Source organism: Lygodium microphyllum, chromosome 25 (genome assembly GCF_053477565.2).
Source record: "Lygodium microphyllum isolate KBCC chromosome 25, Lygodium_microphyllum_v1.1.10, whole genome shotgun sequence".
Taxonomy (NCBI): Eukaryota; Viridiplantae; Streptophyta; class Polypodiopsida; order Schizaeales; family Lygodiaceae; genus Lygodium; species Lygodium microphyllum.
The window spans coordinates 28,786,700-28,803,353 of NC_141159.1; the positions used below are offsets into that span (position 1 = coordinate 28,786,700).

The following is a 16,654-nucleotide window of genomic DNA, read 5'->3' on the forward strand; positions in this document are numbered from 1 at the left end:
GGGCTAAGTTGAATGTTAAAATCTTCGTGTGGCAAAATCTAATATGATGTAGCTTATACGAGTGACAAGATCAATAACGGTCATGATTCTAAAAAGCTAGTGGTAAGATGTTTAGTTGATAAGTACTACAAGTGGATTGTTAAAAGATTCCCCTAGAATCCAACTTGCACATTAAACTTCACAAAATCCATACTCACAATGAAAAGAACCAGACATCAGATTCACCTTCCAATCGTAGAGCCAAACAGACTTACCCTTGAGCTTGGGAGCTAGCAACACTTTAGGTCATGACCACATCCCAAGGGTTGGCATCTCATACCACTAGCCCACACCATCCTAGTGTATGGATACATAGACCATTGGGTCAAGAGTTGAAGAGTGATAATCACACAATGAATGTACACAATAGAACCTTGAGCCCTACAAATAGGACTCGATTGCTCTAACTCTGGTGCCCTTAATATGTTCCCATGGACAACAAGCTGAAAATGTTATTGTTGGGCAAGATGTAAGGCCTTCAGGGCATAAGGAGGCTAATGACCAACAAAGTGAAAAGGAATTTGATGATCAATTTAAGAATTGGATGAGAACAACAACAAATCTCTTTGTTGAATTGACAAAGAATCCTCAATTTACTCGATTTTTGAATGGCAGTTATTTCATGGTAACAGACCAAGGATTGCAAGGATGCAATGGGTGTCAAAGGCAAAAGTTGTAATAAGTTATGCTTGACAGGTACTAGGTGATACTTGGTGTTAGATTTTGGCTTAGACTAATTTATTGGCCATTAATGTCGGTGGTGACATTAGAGTCCAATCATTAATTAATTAATTAATGTTGATCTAAAGGCTAATAATTGCTCAAGGATATTTGCAAGATAAATTGATCTAGCCAATTTAATTATTGATTGGTGGAATTAAATATTTAAGCATTAGTATAATTATTAAATTAGTTTTTAGAATTAGTATTCTAAATATTAATTTAATAAGTTGAATAATGTTGAAAAATGGGATTAGAAGGCTACCCCTTGGCAAAACTTGCCCATGCAAGTGGAAAAAACGTTTTTAAGGATTAGTGGAGTTTATTTTAGTCATTTTGAAAGAGAACAAGGTTGTTAGAGAGAAAAGAGAGGTTGTTGATGTGATTTGTAGGCCATTAGGGATAAATCCTACAGCAAGTGATAGCAATTTGGAGCCCTCCAAGAGCAGATGACAGTAATCCAAGGTTCTTTTGGTGTATGTGATATCATATAAGAGAGGCAACAACCTTTTTGGTGATCCTAAGCCATAGGTGATAGGTTCCATGGCTATTTGAGCAAGGCAATAACAAATTTTCAATGTTTCTCGTTATGAGACTTTAAAATTTATCTCTATAGTATTCTCTCAGTCCCTAATCATTTTTGAAGTTATCTCAACATTTTCTAGCAATTTGAGTTATCAAATGAAGAGATTTTAATCAATCTTTGTTTTAAATTTTAATTTATAGCAAAAATTAGGATTTTGATAGTTGCCTCGAGATGTGTGCTCAGAATTGAGTGCATAATACTTGAATTTTAGCAATTGAAATCGAGAAATTTCAAGAAGATTTAAGAGGTCAATCAACCAATATCAGATTTGGGATTGAATTTGTTTTTCAAGGTGCAAGGTGAAGGCCAATTTCCAAGCAAAGAAAGGAGTAAATTGGTTTGGAGGCTTGTTGGTTAGTTTTGACAGCAACAGATACTTAGATTAGCGGAGGAGATTAGAGGATCTTAGTTGTACTCCTTTCATTTGCAATATAAAATAAAAAAATACCATATCGTAAGGGACATCAATTTTGGGGCCAATAGGGTGTTAAATATCCAAGATCATGAAGATAAATTATGCATTTTAATTTATGTTTATTTGTTGATTGTTATAATTAAGTGCTTAATTAGGTCATTTATAATCTCATCCGAGGACGTATACTAGTTTCAATGACTTACGCGAGTGAAAATATCTTAGTCATTTGGGCTTTTTGGTCAATTTGACTCTCAGATTAATCCTATAATTTCTCTTGGTCATCTTGTTAATGATGATCCAAGTACAATGTACAATTGTGGGGTATTTTTACCATTGGTCACCTTTTGAATAGAAAGATGAACATTTAATCATATTTTGAGACACTCAAATAATATAAATCGCCTTTCAAAGTAAATGAGTATCAAATTAATTTGAATCATTGAGCAAATATGTCTTAGTATCGGTTGATATGGTCTCAGCTTTTTTATAAGTCGTAAGTATTCTTAGATAGTATTTAAAATACTCTTTTTACATCCATTTAGAATCTAAATGAGAGTGATTTTTAAATTTCAAAAGGAACTTTATAAAAATGTTCATTTCTTGTTTTTTGATCATATGAAAGATTATTTGCTTTGGTTGAAGTATCTCTTCGTATTTATCTACTTCAGATGAATCGTCTGTTATAGGCTTCAATGGTGAAGGCTCTTAATAATGCTTTAGAAAAGCATTGTGAATTTTTCAATGCTTTGGTAACAAACATCATTAATCTTTTTAGTGACTTGAAATGACTCATAATTTTTTATTGCAAGTTTAATGACTTGGAATGAAGGCTTCTTAGTGCTTTTTAGACGAGCTTTGCCAAATTGCAACCACACCTAATGTTCTTTTTATAAAACTAAGTGCTTTTGATACTTATCTGTTGCATTTTTTTTGTTTTTCTTGAGATTTTTGGATAGCTTATTTGACTTGGGTAAAAGTTGTATCCATATCGTGCATGAACTCATCGATATGAAATATTTCTTTTGTTTTGAGAATAGGCAATAAGAGCGGTTTTTCATATATGATCTCAAATGATTACTTTACCTATAGAAGTATGAATTGCGTTTTTAGACATATTTTATTGAAGGTAAATACTTTTTTCGATTGTTGGTTGACTTAATAATAATACCACGTTAACATATTCAAAATTGTAATATTGGCTATTTCATTTTAGCCATTTGTTTGAAGATGATAAGAAGAAGAAAAAGTAAGCTTTGTATCTAAATTTTCAAAAAGAGCTTGCAAAAAGAGATTAGTGGTTCATAGATCTCTATTACCCATGATGGATTGTAGTAACCTGTGATGCTGAAAGAATTTGTTAAATAATTATTCTAGTTTTATGTTGAGACTTGATAGTCTTTTTTTTTGGAATGAAATGAACTTACTTATTGAATATGTCAATAATAGTCCATATGTCATCATTGTTGTTTACTAATTTTAGCAAGCAAAAAATAAAGACTACAATAATGCTTTTTCAAGATTGACTAGGGATTGGTAATGGTTGTAAAAGCCTTGTAAGCTTTTGGTCATCAAACTTTATCTTTTGACACATTAGACATTCTTTAATAGATTGTTTAATGTCTCGTTAAAAGAAATATATTTCAAGTGCCTTGATTGTGGCCAAAATACCATGATGAGCCATGTAAGGAGCAGATGTTATTTTTCCATAACTTTAGGCTTGAAATCTTTAGTAATACATAAGGTATTCTTCATAAAAAGAAATCCATCTTTAATAAGATAAGAGTTTACATTTTTATCAAGTTGTTAACTTTTTCAAATGATTTTAAGTTTTTGTCAGAATTATATATATCTCTTGTACTAGTGAAATTTGTATGATGAATTATAGACATTGCATGAATTCGAGCTTTTGTTGATAGAGCATCAGCTATCTTGCTTTGGTTTCTAGAAATATGGAATATCTGAAAGTTAATTGAGCTATATAATTGGCCCATCGATTATGCTTTTGAGAAATCTTTGGTTGGCTAAGAAAATATCTTAGATTGTCATGGTCTATCTTGATGAGAAATTCTCCACTTAACGGATAGTGTTTCTACTCTTTTAAAGCTTGAATGATGGCCATTAACTCCTTTTCATAGGTAGTAGCATTTTTTTTTCATTTTGCAACCTTTTGCTTACATAAACAACTACATGCCCTTCTTGGTTTAGTGTTGCACCAATACAATCTTTAAAAGTATGCATTCTACAAAGAAAGGTTTTGACAAACTAGGTATAATCAAAACAAATCCTTTGTTGATATATAGCTGTAGAGCTTTAAAAGCTTCATTATTTAGTTTGGTTCATTGGAATGTCTCAGATTCCTTGGTCAAATCATGCAATGGTTCAATGACCATTGCAAATCATTTAATGAATCTCTTGTAATAAGAGCACAATCCCAATAAACTTCGAACTTCATGAATACTAGTTAATTTTGGCCATTGTACAATAGCTTGATCTTTTGTGGATCCATCGAAATCCCATCTTTGGATATAGTGAATCTCTTTTAGAAAAAAATTACTCTTTTGCCATTCACATAAAGTTTGTGTTTATAAAGTTTTTGAAACACTATTTTTAAGTGTTGCTTATGCTCTTTTTCATTTTTTGAATGAACCAAAATATCATTAAAGAAAGTATCTGTAAACTTTTAGTGTGCTCTAGAGAAATTTTCCATAATTCTATTAAAGGTTGCTGGAGTGTTGGTAAGACCAAATGATAGTACAATAAACTCATACAAACAAAAAGTTGTTCTAAATGTTATTTTATGAATATCTTAAGGAGCAATCCTTGATTGATGGTAGTCGCTCTTCAAGTTAATCTGGTTGAATATTTTGGATCCATCCAACCTATATAAGATATTATCAATTTTTGGAATGAAAAATCTATTCTGAATTGTAATTTTGTCGAGGGCCTTGTAGTCCTTACACATGCACCAAGATTCATATTTCTTCTGCACTAAGAGAATTTGAGAGCAAAAGGGTGAGGAATTGGGTCTTATTAGATCCTTCTTCAAAAGCTCATTTACTTGCTTCATAGTCTCCTCTTGTTGTGTTGGACTCACACGATAGAATGGTCTTATGTGGAGATGAGCTCCTAGGAATGAGGCCAATGTGATGATTTTTTGGCCTCTTTGATGGTAACTCGTGAGGTAAAATGTCTACAAAACAATCTTCATATGCCTTTAAGAAACTCATTTGCTCCTTGTTCATATTCGAGATGGACTCTTTAATTATACTCTTTGTTAGAATCTTTGACAAAAATCAAGTATGAGGGAATAGACTTTTCATTGCTTTACAAATTTGTAAATGGGATAAATAGAGTTTTCTTTCACTTCCACATCAAAAGATATATTTTACCCATGAAAGGAAATCTAAATTTATTTTGACTTTAGTGAATGTTTGGATCTACTCTTGTATGCTAGGATATTCCTAATACAATGTCACAATGACTAAGGTCTCAAATGATAAAACTCTCATGATCTACATAATCTCCTATCTCAATTCATAGTTTTTTTTGATGGAGTTTTATCTTTTTTTAAGGATTCCTTAAACGCATCATTCTCTTGAGGTGCCTTTTGGGGCTGGTTTTTCCTCTTTGTCTTGTTAGAGGATATTGTCTAGCCATGTGTTCTTTTTCTCCATTAGAGAAACATTACTTTTCTCTTGTATATTCTGCTAATTGTTGATGTGTTAGCTTCTTTTTTGATAGCAGGGGTGGCGTACCTTCATCCTTATGCTTTGGTTCTTGTTTATTTGACTTCTTTTGGTCAAACATCTTGGTTTTTTTCTTTTGTGGTTTGTCTTTGGAGGCTTTACCAAGCATTCATGGCATATGCAATCCTTTAGCTTGTAGGGACGCAACTTGGACTGCTTTCAAAGTATTAGGCTTTGTCATCTTGATAACTTGTTGTATTGTTGGATGTAATCCATGGATAAATGTTCTTATCTCCATGTTGAAAGGAACTTCATCAAGAGAGGTAAATTTGAGAGAAACAGTTGCAAACGTGTTGATATATATCTTAACATTGTCTTTGTAACTTTGTTTCAGCTCATCCCATTCTTGTTGCACATCGGCTTTAAAGGATGAAGGTAGAAACTCCTTATCGAGCATCTCCTTAAACTCTTTCCAAGACTTGGGTTCCTTTTCCTCTTGAATAACTTTGAGCCACCAATTTAGAGCAGTATTCTTCAAATGAATTTTAACTATTTAATCTTTGATTTTTCTATATAATCTTCACCACCAAAAGCAATATCTAATTGTCTAGTAAAAGAAAGCTTTTCAAGAATCTCTCGTACCATAGAAAACATCAAACTTGACACTCTTCTGTCTAAGCTTGAAGTCTCTTTTAGTATTGTTTTTCTTAGCTAAAAACATCTTTGGAGATTTGGCTACCATGAAAATAGCCGGTTCTTTGACTTTTTCCTTGCCCCTCTCCATGGAGGGATTCTTGGGACAAGAGGAGACTGCTTGTGTATATTGAGACTTTGAAGTCGTTGCTTGGGTGGATCCTCAAGTTTTTAGACGATGTGTTATTTTTCATAGGCTTAGTTGCATCAATAACATTTATACCTTTGATGTTGAGGTAGGTCTTTGCAATTGTAATACCATTTGTCTCAAGAGCCTACTCGGTAAGGAAATCTTCAAAGACCTTTGCCCATGCTCTTCTCTCCATCAAAGCTTGAACTTCTTGATTTGCTTCTAGCTCCTTGTACCTTTATATCTTCTAGTAATCAGAGAAATATACAAATATAGTGTCACGAGCCTTCTGGTGGTTCATCAAAATTCTTCTCTTGGTTTTTTGACGTGGTGAGAAGTTGCACCCAAAGATCTTGTCACCTAGAAAAGTTCTTTCAAGGAAAAAGTCCTCTCTTTGATACCAATGTAAGCGTGGTGAAGAACATGAGAATGTCAATACTTTAAATTTAACCAATTGGATCGATTATCACCATGAAAATTAAAAGACAGAGGGAGAGAGAGAAGAGAGTCAATACCACATTGGGAGACGAACTAGTCGCTCCCTCTTTACAAGAATTTTTTGAAACAAACTACGGGTACCAAGTGCTTGAATCATATACAAATGGTTGATTTGCTATAAATTTGAAAATTAGGGTTATGAAGCCCTAATTTTTGTCTACTTCAAACAACAAGCTAATTTTTTTATTTAGTGCTTGGACTAGTTCAAGCTAATTCCTATTGTTTATGTTTGATAGACGGGTTAACTTGTTTGATCCGGCTTGTCCAGTACAACACAACGATCGCGTTTGATGGAAATTGTCCGATTGTTTTAAATGCATATTTGTGACCATTTGGGGTAAATTGTAGGTGTTGTTTAAGCTTTGTCTCCACAATGCACTTGTATATACCTCTCTTTCTCTCTCTCTCTCTCTCCTCCCCTTTTAGCAATATACTCTCTTTCTCTCTTTCGCTTTTTAATTTCAAATTCAAATTTCAAGCTCTCTATTCTCAAACTCTCTCTCTCTCTCCTTAAGCTCTCTAACCCCACTCCTTGAAGCTCTTCTTTGCCATATCTCTACCTTGTCTCCACTTTCAAGCTCAACATCGGCCATTTTCTCTATCCTGAAGGCTGAAGCTCTTAATATGTAAACTCTTGGTATAAAGTCTCTAAATGTTTAAAGTGTATTATTTGGAGTCACAACATTAAGTCTATGTATTAAAATTATATGTATTATTTTTTAAATCGGACGTAGGTTCAAAATTTATTAGTTCGATTAGTATCATATTATTATTGGACGGTATTGATTAGATGCCATTGGATGTGACGACCTTAAGCTAAGTAAAAAAGTGCTTCTTGGATGAGTGATAGATAGGAGAGTATAAAGCATGTGGTTGAAATTTCAGCTTGAGAGCTTATTCAAAATGAAGAGAGAGACCTTTAATATATAGGTGTGGGGCTTGGATACTCAAAAGTGAAAAGTAGGGCTACACATGACAAGTATTTGGTGAAAATGACTAGTGTAGAGACACTTGTCTCTTCAAAATGACACCTCCTATTGTAGATGCCACATGTCACTTTTCTAGAGAAAGAAGCTTCTAAAGCTTCTACTCAAAATCTCTTAAATGGTTAAGAGTTTGATATAGGCGATGAAGACAAAATTGTTTCTTGCGAAGTTTCGGAGCCTTTGATGCAAACCAAATTTTCATTTGAGCAACTTTAAAAAATAGTAATCTCTTGAATTTTAGGAGTCATCATATTTAGATTGTCTTGTCAATGATGACCCAAGTGTAATTCTAGGTAATTTTAGCCTTTGGCTATTCTTTGAATAGAAAGATGAACATTTAGCCATATTTTGAAAGACTCAAATAATATAAATCGCCTTTCAAAATAAGTGAGCATAAAATTAATTTGAATAATTGAGCCAATATGTCTTGGTAACAGTTGATGGTTACATCGATCATTAGAACCATTGAAAATCCTTATACACACGCATTGTCCCACCACAAAACCCAAGCTCGAGTACAAAATAAAAAACATACCTCGCTTTCATATCCACCACTCGCAACATGTGTCCCCCCATGTATGCCCCTCTTGTCAATAGTGTCCCATACCACCCTTAATGAGATAAAGGCGTACTTGTCAGGCATGAATCGGTTTTGTTTCGTGAACAGAAGTGGTTTTATGCACGCCATTGGATCTCATGTCCAATTGCAGGTTGATGCTTTGATACCAATGAAACATACCCCTAGGATCCAACTTGGACACGACACAAGCCATACTCACAATGAAAGGGACTAGACATTAGACTCACCTTATCCATAGAGCCAAACGGGCTCATCATTGAGCTTAGGAGTTAGCAGTACTTTGGGTCATGATCACATCCCAAGGATTGATCTCATACCACTGGTCGACACCATCCCAGTGTACGGATGTGTTAGTCATCAGGCCAAGAGTCCAAGAGTGGTGATCACACAATGGATGTGCACAATAGGGGCTTGAGTCCTATAAATAGGACTTGGTTGCCCTAACCTCAAAGTACCCTTATTGTGTTGGCACTAAATCACTTTATGACCACTGTGACCAATGCTACTAGTGCCCATCCAGATGTCTAGGCATGTAACAATTGTGCTAAGCAACAAGTTGTAAGCCAAGTCTTGACTTGCTGCAAAAGCCAAGATCAAAGGGAGCAAGCCCAACCTATGCAAGTAGTGCAATTGGCTGCATGACAGGGTGGTGGGCAGCCAGCAGCAAGGATCGAGAGGAGGGGAGAGAGGTGAGAGATGTGTGACAACAACGATGGGGGCAGGGAGGAAACTGCCTTTGCCTTTTTCCTTTCTAATGAAGTTATTGGTCATTTGTATCAAAATATCATTTCCTTTGTGCAAGAGAAATTTTCCCCTTCTAAACAACAGCTGCTTCAATAAGGCTTTTCAGTTGCACCAAGAACATACCTTGAAGCAGGGCCAAGTCCTTAGATCTTGCATGTAACATTGGTACTACATCTCAGCAAAGGAAATCTCTTGTAAGATTTGTCGTTGAATGGATGCTAGACCACATGTACCTTTATTATGGCCTCTGTATATTATCGCAAGGTTTGTCAGTAACAATATTAGGATGTCAAGTATACAATTCCACTGTAACAGGTTACAGAAGATAGTATATATACTGTACAAAGCATTGCTTGCGATTGCATTTTATGCAGAAAAGCCATGAAACTTCGTTTGTCGGGATCATATGTTTATAACTTTGTTAATTGCCTGTGATAGTGCGAATATTTGAATCAAGTTGGTTCAGAGTTCTTCATCTTGGATTTTGTCCAAGCAGTAATATAGTTTTTGTTGATAATTTGAAAAGTCATCCTCCAAATGTTGTGATGTTACAGGATTCACGGCTTCCAGAGGAGTCAGTTCATGACTTTGCATATGATCTTGTTCAAGCATTGCAGTAATCCACATTACCCTTAATGGAATACACAAGATCATGATAATATACTCCTTTTTATGGTGCATTATTTCTTGTGATTCAGAAGTATAAGGTTGGCATGGTAAATGATTCACAGGTTCTTACATTCAAAGGGTGTTATATATTGTGACCTGAAACCATCCAACATCTTGCTTGATGAAAATGGTCGATTGAAGGTACATGATCAGCTAGTGCCAGTCCAGTACTGCTGGCAATGACTTTGACAAGCTGCGTTCTTGTCTGAACAGTATTGTGCTTAAACATTCAAACACGTGGCATGTTCCAGTTTGGCGGCAACTATGGTTGGTTTGTTGTTTTAAAAATCTGTTGTCTTATGATGCAGTTATGTGATTTTGGATTGGCACGGAGGCTTAGTGACATTTCGAAAAATTCTGTCCAACAGGTCTTTCAGTATCTATCCTTCTATACTATATTTTTTTCTTTAGAATGTGGAGCTTTTAGTGCATTACTATCAAGGCTTTCCATTTTGAAAATTCATCACAGTTGGACTTTTATCAGAGCTGTTAAAATCATCATAGTCACTATCCTAATATGTCCATGCTGGTTACAGCTGCCACAAGCAAAGAGGGGTACACCCTGTTACATGGCACCAGAACTCTTCCAGGAGGGAGGTGTGCATTCTTTTGCATCAGATCTTTGGGCAGTTGGCTGTGTGCTGTATGAGTGCTATGCTGGGAGACCTCCTTTTGTTTCAAGCAGCTTTACACAACTTGTGAATTCAATCCTGACTGATGTGGCACCTGGCCTACAAGGCACTCCTAGCAAGGAGTTTCAGGATTTGATTAGTCGTTTATTGATAAAAGATCCAGCAAAGAGGTTGCAATGGACAGAGCTATGCCAACACCCATTTTGGAAGGCAAGATTGAGGTGTCTTCCTCTTCCTCCTCAACCAGCTTTTGCGAATTCAATGCGGTTGCTCCAACATGGGGCTAATCGTGGTTTGGATCATTCTGCCCATGGTACATGTGTTACTGGTCAAAAGAACATACATCAAGACCAGCATACATCTCGACCAGAGAAGCTTGTTCGAAAAGCAGAAACATACGCAGGGCAAAGGAAAACCTCAATAACACCTTCAAGACCAACAGATGCATGTGAGAACACTCCTGTATCAAAGCATTCCAATTCTGCTAGAACACCTAATGTGAAGGATTATGGGCCAGCAAAAGAGGATAGTGGACAGAGAAACTGTGGGGTGAATCTTCTCAGGTTATCCAGGATAGTAAAAACCAATTTACAAAGAGAAACTGAAGGTGGCAATTATCGACAGCAGGGCTCCCATACCAATGGTAATGATACAGATGTAATGATAGTAAATCATGATTTAGAGCTAGATTTTGCTGAGCAAGCAGAAAGTGATTTGACTGATGAAGAGGAGTCTGCAGAAGTTTCTTCATCTTGCCCTGAAAAAGTTTCTGCGTGTAAAGAGACAGCCCCCTTGAAGCATGACAGAGATCAAACCAGTGCATGTAAAGCTCAAGAGTTGCTGTCTGATGAATCAGACAGAAGTGTAGGTAATGATTCTGACCACGAAAAAGGCGGTTTTGTGAAAACAACTATCCAAGCAGAAATCGCAGCGACTCCTCCTGGTGTTGGCTTGCGAAGGAAAGCACAGCGTACCCCAGTCCTTGCCGAACAAAGGAAAGGTACCCTGAACTTTACAACCCAAGTAAGTTCAGACTCCAAACATTCCCTCATCGGCTCTCAAATACTTTGGCATGCATCTGACCTTACAGTGAGGCCCATCATGCCAAAGAAAACAGAGAGGCTTAACTTTGAATCAGCTATGCTGCCATTTGATCCTGTTTCATCATCAGATTTTGTTAAGTTCTCCTCTGAGGAGATGGAAGTGTTTGTGAACAAAATTGTGAACAGTGTGAGTGGCAGTATGACACTCGCAGAAAAGATAAATGCTCTCAAGTACCTTGAAACACTTTGTACGAGTGTAGATGGTGCAAATGTCCTCATCAATGGCCCTGTTATGCATATGCTGGTGAGAATGTTGCGTACACCAAAAACCACCACCCTTCATGTTCAGATACTTAGTGTCATGGGGTTGCTCATTCGACATGCAACGATTATCGAAGAGGAGCTTGCAAGCTCAGGAATAATTGCAGTGCTGAGTGAGGGCTTACGGGACAAACAGGACAAAGTGCGTAGGTCCTCTATGGCAGCCTTAGGGGAACTCTTGTTTTACATTGCTAACCAAAATGAGAGTTCCCCAAGATCTGGAACTGGAATGGATAATTCAGCAAAAGAAGGAAGGAGCTCATCTACTTGGCAGGTAAAATAGTGCAACTTCCTGCTTTGAAATGCATGTGTATACAAGTTTCTGCAGGCGTGGAAATTAGAGCTGTATATGTCAGATGCAAGATGTCCCTCTCTCATCACAGCTACATGTGGGGCTCTTTGGAACTCTGTTCCATGGTTTAAGGAATGCTTTCCGTGAGTGCTGTCATTACCGTTTGCCTCCAGTTCCACAAACATGCGTATTGTGATGAAGCTATCTTAGGGTGTCATATTAGTGAAATTGTAGACACAAATCGCTTCTTAATCATGTGAGTGTTGTGCAATGCTATATCAAAATAATTATATTGTTTGGGTCTTGTATCACCTTATGCAGCAAGCTTGTCAGTATGTCATAGTGACAGTGTTCCCAATTATACTTAGTGCCTTTGCTCTGGCTCCCAAAAGAGTCTTGTTTCATCTCTATGTCTCTGTTCATATGGTAGTCTTATTTGCGTTTCCCTTCAGTCTTGCGATAATTCACAAGCTTTGGGTTACTTGTTTTCTGCCAGATTCCAAGCACACTCATTGCATTAGTTTCTTCAATTCTACGGAAGGGTGAGGATGATATTATTCAGCAGCATGCTTTAAGAACCATTGAAAACATTTCAAGTCAAGGTGGAGATTGGGTTATACGCTTCAGTAACCATGAAGTTCTGGAGAATCTTTGCTATATCTTTAAGGCTTCTTCCAAGCAAGAAAATATTCGCTTAACTGCAGGCTCTTGCTTGGTAAGGCTTGTACGGTTTAGCTCTTCCAACACAGGACATGTGCTGGAGAAGTTGAATCTCAAAGACCTTCTAACGGGTCTAACAAAAGGAAGCCCCCGGGAACAACAGGTGAATCTCAACTTGTTCAATATGTGTTTAGCTGCAAGTACTTCAGGAAGCAACATCAGCAAACATCTCATTCCACTTATGGATGAGAGAACACTTGTTTCTACTCTGACAACACTGCTGGAGCAGAGTACTGAAGTCGTTCGTGGAAAGGCATTCATTTGTGTAGCTCTGTTATGCAAGATAAATCGCCGCTGGTTGTCTTCTCTTTGCAGCACAAAACTTCTAGCTGCTATTGATCGCCTGAGTAAGGAAAAGGATCCTTATGTTCAGCAGTGTATGGAGATGTTGGTCCAGGCAATTGTTGAAACAGTCCCAGGCATCTTGAATAGCATAGGCTCTGAAGTTCAGCAGCTAGCTAGTGGTAAGCGCCTTACCATGGGTGCAACTCATGCTTCACCAGCACAATCAGGGCGAACACAATTTAGAAGCTCCCTCTCTCTCTTTCCTGTCATTCTGCAATTGTTTGATAGCGCTATCTTTAGAGAGAGAACTATCAATGGCCCAATTCTGAAACAGCTGGCAGGGTTTCTGAACTATATACAAACAGCTTCTTTTCAGGTAATCTTTTTGGACCTCCTGCGTATGTCAGTAGTCATTAGTTATGAAATGGAGTTTAAGGAGATAGGAAATATTGTATTTGAACTCATTTTGGCTCGTTCATATAATTCCATCTCTTGAAGACAAACTAGGCTGTTTATTTTTGGTGAACAAACTGGTGCAAAGACATCTATTCACTGCTCTTTTCCTTAGTTATATTACAGAAAAGTTATTAGGGTCAAAAAAGAAAGATAAGGTCAATGAAAAAATGATCAAAAAGAAAGAGAGAATCTCACCAATTCCTGCAGACTTTTAAGACGAGGACCAACATTGAGGGCAAGATTCATCATTTTTTCATAAATAGTCTTGCTCTTGAAAGTATGTTGAACGAACAATTGCATGACAATGCTTCCTAGTAGTGGTGCATATTAGTTTGCCTGTCCATTTTTAGTTCACACTTTTAAGGTGAGATATTTGGAAGACTGAATTAAACTGATGATGTGAGTGCTTAATTGCAGGGACTGGATGAATTTAGATCCAACTTATTGAGGATCTTTGATGTCATTGGGCAGCAGAATTCTGTTCCACTTGCATTTCCAGAGGTCTTTTTTCCCCAGGTGTTGCCAAGTCTGACAATGCTGTACAAAAGAAATTGCTCTGGTGATACTCGGTTCCTGTGCTTGAAGATATTTTTTGATGTGCTTGTGGTTTATTTGGAGGATATTTCAGAGGATGTTTCTAAGGGAGACAAGCAAACCGGTAATTCCAAGCAGAATGATTTAAGTAGCATTGCACGCAACCACTTTCTCCCTTATTATCCTAGTCTAATGGATGATGATGATCCAATTCCCATGTATGCTCAGAAGCTTTTGGTTATGTTGCTTGATACAAAATGCATTGATATAAGTGATATACTGCACTTAAAACTGATATCTCAGTTTTTTGATTTCCTTTGGGAGGACTTTTCCACTGTCAATCTCCATAATGTTAGGCTAAGCCTCTTCTTATCATCATCATCTCAAGTTGATACATGCTCACTTTCGAAGCTTGGGATCAGTGGTAGGGTTGGTGCTTTGTTAGAATTTGTCAATGCAAGAGATATGGAGGACTTCCTAGAACCTATTTTATTGTTGTGTCGGTCCCTTCTGGTACGCTGTCCTGTGGAGGAGAATGGCAATTTTAAGGTTCAGACTGACACAATAAGTGACATTGCAGAGCTTATCAAGTTCAGCGGTGTTTTCTTGGAGCTTTGTTGCCGGCATGAACCTCCAATAGTCGAAGGAGCAGCTGAATGCCTGCTCCTAGCAGTTAAGACAGTTCCAAAGGAGGCAGCTCTGATCATTACATCAAAGTTGTCTTTGTTGAGGAATGCATTAGAGTCCTCGTGCACTACACAGTGCTCAAAATCTGCATCAAAGCTGCAATTATCACTATTGGTGGCTCTTTCAGCTGTTTGTAGTCAGCAGCGCATCACACAGGAGCGCCTTTCAGGTGCAGATATTACATCATTGGAAAGAGTTGTCTCCAGACTAAAAGGCTCCAATTTGCAAGCAGTTGCTGATGCTGCAGTAGATGCTGGTTTAGAACTTCAGGTACTGAGTGCATTCCACAACTGAGGCATAAGGTCCATTGTACACTACCCAGCTTAAGATATCCTTACATATCACTTACTGATGAAGGAAACTTTTGTTGTATTCAACTAATTATTGAACTTGCACTTGAAAGGCTCAGGGATGCCCAGGACAACTGTATAGTAAAAGCTCTTCAAGTGCAAGATGGGAGACTTTATTCTTCTTGAATACAGTCATATCTCATTGGCATTCTGTGCACACTTCATTGCTAAGTTGCTCTTTTGCCTCTAATTGATGTTAAAATGACTCTGGAGTAGCAGTTGCCTCGTCAGTAAGAGATACAGGTACCTTTTTTCAGTGTTTTCCTAAATTGATGGGTTCAACAGAAACAGAAGGCTGAAGAAAGAGGAATCTACCAAAAATTTCCATCAACAAAGTCAGCCCTTCCATAATAAAACTGTATAAAGATAATCAATGCTGGAAGTCTTTCTTTCTCTCTCTGCATCAAGCACATTAGGATGCACTGAGACACAATTATTATACAATCACTCACAGGCATTTATCTTGACTAAGCTTTGCTAACAAGTAGAACACTTTGCCCAACCGAAACCCAATTCTACCTCTATTGTACCTTGGACTGTATCTAGGTTTTAAGTGTTTTACCTCAAAGCTTGGATGCTATAATCACTAGCTCTATATGCTTCAATTCCATTGATCATTCAATGATGCCCAATTGATGCTCAGAAAAGAACCAATTCCGTTTCAAGAGGAACACTTGATATCCATTACCTTCTAAAAGTGGACTAGATTTTCTCCGAGTAGAGTTGCAGCTATAACTTAAAAGCCATACACCATTAATTGTCAACACACAAAAGGATATGCGTTTGTTACAGTTTCCATTTTTGGGCTGGATTGCCAATTGTTAGTTCTATTGATCTTTAGGTGACCTATGGTGCTAGCCCTCCAATATATTTGCATTTTGTGTTGAGTGTTCCCAAAATCCATCATTTTAGTTCTTGAGGTCTCTAGGTTAAGAATCTCTCTTCTTTTTTCCACTAACGTTGCTGATGTATTAAAAAACAACCAGATGTACAAGAGGCTGTCTTGCTTGCATGCAAGAGCCATATTCACCATTGGGACACAAAAATCGAAAACAAATTAGAAGTGTGGCAATAGGAAAAAGAACTCGTCAAATTCCTTGAACAGTAAACTTGTTGTGCATCATTATGCACGAATACTGATTGAAATTACGTGAATAATCTCTAATCATGGGCTGCCACATCACAATGACAACCCCTCCTGATATTATAGAAGGTACTTGCTACAAGAATAATACTCTAATGCAACCAATGTCACCATGAATTCTAGAGGCAAAGTGAAGTATAAAACTATTCCTAGTATATCAGATGTGGATGAGCCAAGGTTCAATATAACACGAGAAAATGAAACAAATGAGAATGTTGTGGTTGCAATGCGTTAATCAGGGGTGATGCTCTCGAGTCCCAGGCATGGTTAGTAATCCTTTTGGATGTCATTGAGGTCCAAACCCTGGAAATAAAATCCCAAATCTGTCTAGCAATCGTGCAAGAAACAGAAAGATGAAATGTTTCTACACATGTATTGCAAAATAAGCATTGGCCACCAGAAATCTTGCATTGTTTCACCATATCACCAAGCGGCAGACCTCCG

The 16,654-nt window shown here is 37.1% G+C and overlaps 1 protein-coding gene across 1 annotated transcript in view; it reads left to right on the top strand.

Moving 5' to 3' along the window:
* Nucleotides 1-15,271, top strand: part of LOC148014018 (kinase family with ARM repeat domain-containing protein) — a 50,369-nt gene extending 35,098 nt beyond the window's left edge. The window contains exons 5-10 of the mRNA XM_087666474.1: nt 9,632-9,693; nt 9,809-9,887; nt 10,055-10,114; nt 10,283-12,016; nt 12,531-13,415; nt 13,913-15,271. Of these exons, the coding sequence (XP_087522600.1) occupies nt 9,632-9,693; nt 9,809-9,887; nt 10,055-10,114; nt 10,283-12,016; nt 12,531-13,415; nt 13,913-15,010 (3,918 nt within the window). The 3' untranslated portion in view covers nt 15,011-15,271. The remainder of the gene's footprint in view (nt 1-9,631; nt 9,694-9,808; nt 9,888-10,054; nt 10,115-10,282; nt 12,017-12,530; nt 13,416-13,912) is intronic.
* The last annotated feature ends 1,383 nt before the right edge of the window (nt 15,272-16,654 follow it).